General features: G+C 41.3%; 1 protein-coding gene across 1 annotated transcript; it reads right to left on the reverse strand.

Annotated features, from left to right (window-relative positions):
* Window positions 1–7,127: 7,127 nt before the first annotated feature.
* On the reverse strand, window positions 7,128–9,568 carry LOC145660146 (alpha-1-antitrypsin homolog). Its single transcript, XM_081724208.1, has 4 exons — window positions 8,861–9,568; window positions 8,496–8,766; window positions 8,178–8,325; window positions 7,128–7,651 (listed from the first exon to the last, which is right to left on the reverse strand). Exons 1-4 carry the CDS (start codon window positions 9,537–9,539, stop codon window positions 7,460–7,462), a joined length of 1,290 nt encoding a protein of 429 aa, XP_081580334.1. The 5' UTR covers window positions 9,540–9,568; the 3' UTR covers window positions 7,128–7,459.
* Window positions 9,569–9,978: the final 410 nt, after the last annotated feature.

The raw sequence follows: 9,978 nt of genomic DNA on the forward strand, positions 1-9,978 counted from the left end.
CATGACAATCCAAAATATGCTGTCCATTAGTGGAGTTTCAACTGCCCAGGTGGGGTCAATGGATGATTCATTTCCTTTACAATTCATCACTGATTATTTCTCATTTCTCACCCAAGAAACAGGAGGACTGTAAGGAGGTTCGTACCATCCGGAGCAGAACTGCTGAACACTTTATGATCACAGAGTCAACGGGAGAGATTTGCTCTTTGGACCACAGCGCCCATGTAGAAGGTGCAGATGTACTTTCTTGCATAAATCTAGCTTTCCATTAAGAACACACAGTAGGACATGATGTTTGTTCACTTTAAATATGTGCCTGTACTTTATTATGTAATTGCACTTGTATTGATTTTTGGGAAAAATAAACATCTGTAGATGTAAGAGAGGATCTGAGTGGAGTAGGGGAATCTATTACAGACGCAGTCAAAGTGGAGAACACCCCAGCTGGTGAGTAGCATCAAAGCACCACATCAATAATCAGAGTTTACATACATCCACTCCATGGACACCAGTTTAAAAATTCTACTTTTATTTCAAATATAAAGGCTCAGAATGCAAGAAGTTGAAGAGAGTATGCATCTTCTTCAGATGAGCATGGCAGGCTATAAAAAGCACCTTGTCCTGTGCCAAGCGCTCCAACAAAATTAACCCTACTCTTTAACTTTTCCCAGCTCTTTTTAGCAATTTATTTTGTATTTCTTTTTTCCCTTCATTTTCCCCAACTTGTCTTTTCATTTTCTGAAATAACATCTTTTGACTTTTTGATTTATTTTTGATTTATAAACTTTACTTCATGCAAAGATATAGTCTGTTTATATTCTGGACCTTTTAATCATATTTTTCATTCTAAGACCAGCCAGGTTATGATTCTAATTTGGCCAAATAAATCTTGAATGATTCAACTCACTTTAATAACATTTTTAGATTAGCACATATATGTACAGTTTCATGTCACTCAGCATTAAGAGAGAATTTCACACTCACCTTTAGTGAGAGGAAGTACAGTAAAGAGAAAACACAAACTGAGCATCCTTGTCTCTATGGAAACACCACTGACTTCCCAGCACACACTGACAACTCTACACCCAGATCTCCACTACCACTGTGGACACACACTGACTCCAGAACTCTCACAGCATTACTTCAGTACTCCAGACCCTAATGTCCACCCAGCAGAGAGGAACTGGGAACAAATGAACTTGGCCAGAGCTCTTATGTTTCTTTTCAAGTTCACATCACCAGCTTTACTGCACCACACACAGTGCCATCATGCCCTTTGACCTGTGAGAACTCTGGTTGCTTCTTCCTTTGTGATGTATCCCACAACCCCACACTGACCATGATGCTGCATCTGTAAAACCATATAGGAGACACACATGCTCATTATAAAGCAAAAGGGGGTGGATTCTGATGTAGAGGAGAGAAACAAACAGTATTATCCTGTCACTCTTATTTTCAAACTCCTATTTCTAAGTTTATAGTTATAAAATGTAGTTTACAGAGTTAATCACCTCAAAGCTTGCACACATACACATTTTTGCATTACTTTTTCATGGTATGATATATTTCATGTTTGCACTGTCTTATAATGTCCTGTGTATTTAATATTTTATTCATTGCATCATATATGTTTTTTTGGTAAATATGCTTTGAACTATTATACACAGTGACTACTGAATGCTGTCTGCTCTATGTCTCCAGAGTCTATAAGCATGCACACACACACACACACACACACACACACACACACACACACAGACACACACACACACACACACATTTAAGAATTTATAGATAGTGAGAGGACCTGCTTTTTGTTTGGTTTTTCAGTTTCCACATCACAATAATTTCTTGTGGACCATTGCTTATGTAGAAAAGTTCTTTAAGATTTTTTGTGAGTAATCTGAATTTACTGAATGAGTCAAAAACAAACAACAAAAACCTGCATTACTCACAATAAGAACCTATTTGAACTTTGATAAACTCTATTAATCAGACTTTGAACATAGACATGGTTTGGGTAGTACATGAGCAGTCCCTTTTCTCAGTGAAGTACTGACATCTCTCCTCACAGTACACAATATTCCCCAAATTATCAGTAACCATACCAGTCCTACTCATACTAAACCTGTTTTGTACTAAATTACAGTCAAACTGGACCTGCCATTGAGAACACATTGGAGCCTAGTCCTAGTTTTAGTCTGTGTTTCATCATCCTTTATCCCAATTTCACATTAGTATAGACCCAGCAGTCAGAGTTTTGCTGTTTTGATTATTAAACTACACATTACAGAATAAATGTAGTATTTTCTACTATTTCTAGCTAGAAACCACTGATAAGCCTGTCATGGCATAAGGCAAGAAATACACGAAGAAAATTGAGCTTGTGAGTATGTGACCACAGCTCAGCTGCAGAGGTACATAAGCAGGGCTTTAGAATCTGGTCTGGTACCCACTGCCCACTGGTTGGAACTGTGAGAAATGAAACCACAGCAGACGTCAGACATCCTGAGCTCTCAGACCAGAACAGTCTCCTCCTTCTTCTGGGGTGTTCATAAGGTGTTTTGAGACCAAAATGTTTATTGACTTTAAAAACTGCACATATTCACATTAAAATGCATACACATATCTAATACTTTTCTACCACAATTTAGTCCACAAACCATATTTTTCGCACAACACTAATAGATTAAGAACATTGCTGTGAAAGTGGAGCCTGTATGTTATATTTGATGTATTCACTGAGCTGAGTTATTTCATGACACAAGTATTTACATGAAAGTAGGGTCATACACTACCATGACTGCAGACATTAGCATTAGGGTATTTATACAGCAGGAGACAAACAGGGAATGTCTGGGAACAATTACTGGGAGGGGTAAGAGACAAAACTCACATGAGACACATGTCAAGGGGCAGAGCAGGGGAGGAGCTACAAACTAAAACATACAAAAGCACATGGAGACAAAGACGTACTAAAGCAATAACATGTAATTGTCTTCTACTCTTTACTACAGTGTAGCCTATAGAAACGTATACCAGGAAATATAGGACAATTATATTTTAACTATATTAAAAAGTACACAGACTTCATAAGATTTAATCTTAAGATATGCAGATATATTTAATAATTACGTGCTAAGCAAAAAGAAATTTCCAGTTCTACCTGAAAAGGTTCAACTCACTTTAATAACATTTTTAGATTAACACGTAACTGTACAGTTCATGTCACTGAGCATTTCGAGAGTTTCACAATAACTTTTAGTGAGATGAAGCACAGTGAAGAGAAGACACAAACTCAGCAACTTTGTCACTATGGAAACACCACTGACAACTCTACACCCAGAACTCTACTACCACTGTGGACACACACTGACTCCAGAAGTCTCTTAGCAGTACTTCAGTCCACCAGACCCTAATGTCCACCCAGCAGAGAGGAAGTGAGAACAAATGAGCTTGGCCAGAGCTCTTCTGTTCTTTAATGTTCTCATCAGCAGTTTTTTTTTAGTCTCACAAAACCAAACACAGTGCCACATGGGTCCTGAGAAGACTTGCTGTTACTCTGTTATAACTTCACTTCACAGCGCACACACCCACTCTGACCCAGCTGCTGTCCCTGTGAAATGCACATGCATGCTGTGGCCGCATGGTGTGGCCACAGGGTGTAGCCACAGTGTAGCCACTGTGATGGAGACTAGAAAGCACACACAGACCATACATGAATAAACTCAACATACATTTCCTACATGACTTTGTAACAAAACTACACAGCAATCTCACTGTGTGAAGTGTTCCTTCAGGAAATGAAGAGAGAGAGAGAGAGAGAGAGAGAGAGAGAGAGAGAGAGAGAGAGAGAGAGAGAGAGAGAGAGAGAAAGAAACTATCATGTAATCTGGCAGAGACTAGAAAGCACACACAGGCCTTTGCTGGTAGTCCATAAATATGATTGGCTAGGGGCTTCCAAATACAAATATTGTCATTTACAGCCTTTTTGGCAGACCATAACAGACCATAACTACTGAAGGTTCTTATACCTGTAAGTGGAGAGAGAGAGAGAGATCTGATTAAAATCTCAGTACAGCTCAAAACTGCTTGTGGACAAAATGAGACCTGTGGATAATTAATTTACCTGTAATATCTTCACATCTTAACTAAACCCATCAGAACTATGACCTCTTACCTTTATCTGCGGTCTCTGTGCTGTGTGTTGCAGTAGGTGTCTGATATGATGCTGTGGTTGAACGTACTGATGTAGTGTGGACTTTGGCCACTGGAGCAGAGAGAGAGAGAGAGAGAGAGAGAGAGAGAGAGAGAGAGAGAGAGAGAGAGAGAGAGAGAGAGAGAGAGAGAGAGAGAGACTCTGTATAGCTTAAAACTGTATATTTTAAAAACATTTTATATATATTATATATATAAACGAAGGTGGCGACACGGTAGCACGCAGCAGCCACTCCAGGTCTGATAAATGGTGCTATTGTGTTACTATTTGTCATCTCTACAACACATATTTCCAACAATTTAAACCACAAATACATGGGAGCAACCAACCTCCATGTATACCACCGCCAGAGCCTGCTACACTTAAGACACCATGCAAAAACTTACCTGGACAACGAAGTGCTTCAGACGCTCTGTGAGCTCGGGTTGTTATGGGAACGAGGCCTGCCGACCACGGCATCGCCTAAGACTGAATGCCGGAGGGGGAGACACTGCAAGTGTTGTGCAAGGAAGCAGAAGCGGGGGAAGCGAGCTGGGGTCCCTGCTAGGCTAAAAGCTAATCCTAGCAGACCAGCTCTACCATCTCTGTTCCTCTCAAACATCTACTCCTTGGATAATAAACTGGACTGCATCAGACTCCAGCAGACTAGACAGCGAGAGTTCAGAGACTGCTGTGTTTTAGTCTTTACTGAAATGTGGCTCAGCGACAGCATTCCAGACGCCGTCATTCAGATGGAGGGATTAGTCTCAATCTGTGCTGATAGAAACAATGCACTCTCCGGCAAAACACGTGGAGGAGGAGTATGCATTTATATCAATGAGAGCTGATATAAAAACTCTGTGCTTGTCGTTAAGTACTGCTCACCACTGGTGGAGTATGGTTAGATGCAGACATTTTTATTCACCGCAGGAATTCACCTCCATGTTTATAATCATGCTTTACATTCCACCCAGCGCGAACACACGAGAGGCTCTCCAGGAGCTGTATGGAGCAATTAGTGAACTGCAGAACATTCATCCAGACGTACTGTCTATTGTCGCCGAAGATTTCAACCACACAAATCTCAAGTCAGTACTGCCTAAATTCCATCAACATGTGAACTTTGCAACGAGAGGAGTGAACACGCTGGATCTTGTTTACATCTCCAGTGCGTACCGGGCGGAGCCCCGCCCCCAACTCAGATATGTGCGATCATGGAAGCAAAGTGTGTACATGCACAGAGCATCCATGGACACTTCAGAGACACTGGTGACACACGGCAAATGTGGGAGGGCATTCAGGCCATTACTAACTACAGGAAAACTTTCCTGTGATAGTGATGCCTCCCTCCCAGATGCACTGAATGACTTCTATGCATGGTTTGAAGCACAGAAGAATGTTGCAGCGGAGAAGTCCATCCCTCCACAAAATGACCTGACTGGCTGATGTGAGGCGAACTCTGCGTGGAGTTAACCCATGGAAAGCTGCTGGACCAGACAACATCCCGGGTCGTGTGTTCAGAGAATGTGCTGACTAGCTTGCAGATGTCCTGAGAGACAACTTCAATATCTCTCTGAGCTGCACCGTTGTCCCAACATGCTTCAAGACTACCACCATAGTCCCTGTGCCTAAGAAGCCCATGGTGTCGTGTCTCAATGACTACCAGTCTGTCGCATTCACATCCATCATCATGAATTGCTTCAAGAAACTCGTCATGAGACGCATCAAGATCCAGCTTCCCCCTTCTCTGGACCCCCTACAGTTCACGTACCGCTCCAACCACTCTACGGATGATGCCTTCTCCACCACACTCCACCACACTCAGTCAGTCCTGATCGGGAGCAGCACTTCCAACATTTTGCACTGTATTGTATAGTTTGACATCTTGCACTGTATTGTATTGTTTGCACTCGTTTAGTGTGTTGTCTGTTGCACTTGTTTTGTGTTGTGTTGCACCATGGTCGTGGAGGAACATTGTTTTGTTTTTGCTGTGTACTTGTACATAGCTGAAATGACAATAAAGCCTTTTGAACCTTTGAACCTTTGAACTTCATGCAAACTAAGTGAAAACTGCCAAAGTCTCTTCTACCTGTAATATCAGGTAGTACTCTCCTGAAGAGCTGACTGCGGATGACACATATACCCCTTTATCCTCCTCAGTCAGCTGTGATATGAGTAGAGCGAGATTTCCTGCAGAATCACTGAGCCACAGAACTCGGCCTGTGTAACGCTGAGTCTGGTCAGTGATGTAGATTTCTTTGTCTCTGAAGGTCCATTTAAGAGTGTGTGATTTGGTGTGTAGTCCAGTCCAGGAGCAGGGCAGTAGAACAGACCCTCCCACATGACCCTGTAGAGTCATCAGTCCGGCTGTGGATTTGCAGTCAGTGAATCAACATACAAGACAACACACTGGGAATGCACAACTCGGGACAAGACTAAGACCTTGGACTAGACATTAAGTGCTTATTTTTTCATTTTTTTTTTTTTTTTTTTTTACATTATTATTGTGGTGACCATTGTTGGCTAGAGGAGGATGGGCCCCACCTTTGAATCTTGGTTCCTCTCAAGGTTTCTTCTTCATGCTCTAAGGAGTTTTTCCTTGCCACTGTTGCCCTTGGTTTGCTCACTGGGGGCTTGGACTCGGACATTTGTAAAGCTGCTTTGTGACAATTTCTGTTTTAAAAAGCATTATATAAATGTTGTTTTGATTTGATTTGAAAGAACTCCAAACTGAGTCACAGGTCAGTCAGAGAGTTTGGAGGTTAATGTATGTTTGTCACATTGCCATGTCTGTTTCAGAATTACACAGTTCCACATGTAATATGTGTATGAAACACTGACAAATATCATTAACATCCCTAATGTCTTAGTTGCCCTTGATGTCTAGAGACGCTAAGATTGGTTTGTAAAAAATTAAGACCCATTCAAGTTTCATTTAAAAACTTTATTAATGTGCAGATGCCTGAGTTTGTGTACATCTGTATTCACTGTGCCATCAGAAGTAATCCAACAGTCTGTTTCTTTTTCTCATATCTGGTTTATGGGAACTGGACTAAGTCTGAAAGCTGCATTTTATATTTTGTTTGTTTATAGCTAAACAAAGTCACTTCTGTAATGTCTGTTGCTGACTAAACAACACAACCTTTAGCCTTTAATAGATAATATAGAGACATGGTTATATTTGTTACTAATTGATATGAGAGATAACTCAGTAGCACTAACACTGTATTGCTGACAAGATTGTGTGGGAGACATCTGCTACTACACAGTGGGGTCGGTGATCTTTCCCATGAAGAGGATACTCCTGGTGTTCTTCTCCACAATGAAGACTAGGAAGGGTCTACTGACTTCCATTTTGAAATTAAAGTATGAGTAGTACACGATTTCAACAGTAGTGGCAGCTGCAGCCTGAGTGCCCTGCTCATCCACGCTGAGGACGGCCTTGTGCAGGACCTGTGGGGAAGGACCAATCTGGGCAGTCATTGAATGACACTTTAATGTATGTATGCAGTAGATGCATTAACTTCTGAACAGTCCTTGATGGACAGCAGTTGGAATTTGGCTGCTGCTTCTCATTAGTGTGTTGACTGGATGTAAAATCATTGTGCAGTGTGTTGATTGTAAAGTGTCCTTGGGTACTGAGAAAGGCGCTATAGAAGTGTAACTACATATTGTATCATATCAAGAGAGGCAAACCTAGAAATTCATTGTTTTATTTGAGGCTGAGTGCAGACAAAATTCTACTGGATATTTAAGATGGGCAGTCTCTGCCGAGATCCCACCAAATTTCTCGTTACAGAAGAGAGTGATCAAATCAGTGTTCTTACCAAAACAAAAAGGCATCAGAAATCCATCAGTTTTTTTTTTCCCCAAGGACCCCCCAGACATCTACTGAGATGGTTTTAAATAATTTTTCCCAAACTCATAATGTGACACTTTAAACATGAGAGTGAATCTCTTGAAATGTTTCTCCACATACCTTGGAAACTGCCAACTTGGCCACCTTATTGATTCCAGAGAAGTCTGCGCTGTCTGAGAATGCATCAATCATTCCCATGTCCTTCAGAGTGTCCCCAAGACAGGAGGAGGCAGACACTGAGAACTTGGGCATATACAAGTCCAAAGTACTGGAGAGAAGGCAAATGCACTCTTACATGGAATAATATAAGCAAAAAATAATTATTTAAAACATTTTTGCCCTTGTTAACCTTGTCAGGGAGTAAAGGTTCTACTTTTTGGTACTACTATATATCTATAAGTGAAATTATATTTTTAAAAGCATTTCATGATACATTACGTTTTGTGGACTTTGTCCTTCCAGTACTTGAGGTGATCCTTGCTGATGTGTTTCTCCAACTCCTCCATTTTTCCCTGGTCAGGCAGGACGATGATCATGGAGGCGTTTCCATTATATGGCAGCATGATAACGGACGTAAAGTTGCCCTGGTCATAGTAGAAGTCATATTCACTATTTCTGTTCATCATATCCACAGACACTGTGGTGTTCTCATCCACATGAAAGTCAGCTTTGCTGGTGTCCTCCACTTTAAAAGCCTCTTGCCATTTACCTGACAGAGTGAAATACAAAACTGGTTACTGCAGATCAGGTGAAATACATGAAAATTATTTAATCTCTAGTGGGTTCTACTTGTCTACTCTTACCTTTGAAATACACATAGTTGATGAGCATCATCACAGTGTCAACATCCAGACTCTTGACCATATCAGTGATCATGTCCTTGGTCTTTTTGGCAATTAACTTGTTGATCTCTTGCACAGCGACTTCAGGTGTGGAAAAGTCCACACTGAAGGCTTCACCTTTGTAGAAGTGCTGGATATCTTTCAGAAACTTGTCTTCAGGCTTGAAGCCTTTTTGTACAGCTGCAGCTCCTCCTATCTCCAACAGTAGGGCATCCTGGCTGTGGTCCAGCATGTGGAGAAGGTGCTCATAGCCTTCATTGACCTGATCAGCTGTGAGAGCACTGTAGTCCAGAGTGCTGAAGATTTGTGAGTGGGTATTACCCTTGGCCCCCAGGGCCAGCATGGATAGAGCCATGGAGATACTCAGAGGAGAGAAGAACATATTCTTGCCCTGGGTGTCAGGATGGCTGGCCAGCTTCTTGTAGAGGGAGAAAGCAAAGTCTGCATTGTGGGGTGAGAGTTTGTGGCAGGGTTTGTCTTCTCCATCGTGGTGGGGGTGGGCTGCATCCTTGCCATGATGGAGATGTTGATGGTGATCTGCTGAATGGTCATGATCATGATCTTGGTCCTTGATGCCTACAGTCCAGTCCACTGACAGTATGAGGACAACAATCAAATGGCACTGGACCTTTCCCCACATTTTAACACCTGCAGAAGCACTGCACAGATTTGAAATGTATCACACTCAGGTTCATTTAAACACAACATTAGAAAATAGTCAATACATGGATTTTCATAAGAGAGGTATATACGTGATAGCCTGCATGGAGACTACTTTTGAGTCGTCTTTAATTCTGTTTTTACATTTTTAAAGATGTAATAGATCGCTGTTGAAGTGTTTGTCATTTAGTTCAAACAAGATCTGAGGAAAAAATTACTTGTATCTCCAGAATATCAGTCATCTTACAGTACATTTACTTACCATCCACGTCCTGTCAGCAGTAAACTATTGGGATTGAGTTCATACATTTTATAGCCTGTTTGGTGTAATCTGAGGTCAGTCCTTTAAACATTAACCACTGAGGGGCTGTTTCAAATAGAGCAGGAACATTGCACAGCATTTATCCTTTAGTTAACAT

This window comes from Electrophorus electricus, chromosome 2 (assembly GCF_041902795.1).
Source record: "Electrophorus electricus isolate QZ-2024a chromosome 2, ASM4190279v1, whole genome shotgun sequence".
Lineage (NCBI taxonomy): Eukaryota > Metazoa > Chordata > Actinopteri > Gymnotiformes > Gymnotidae > Electrophorus > Electrophorus electricus.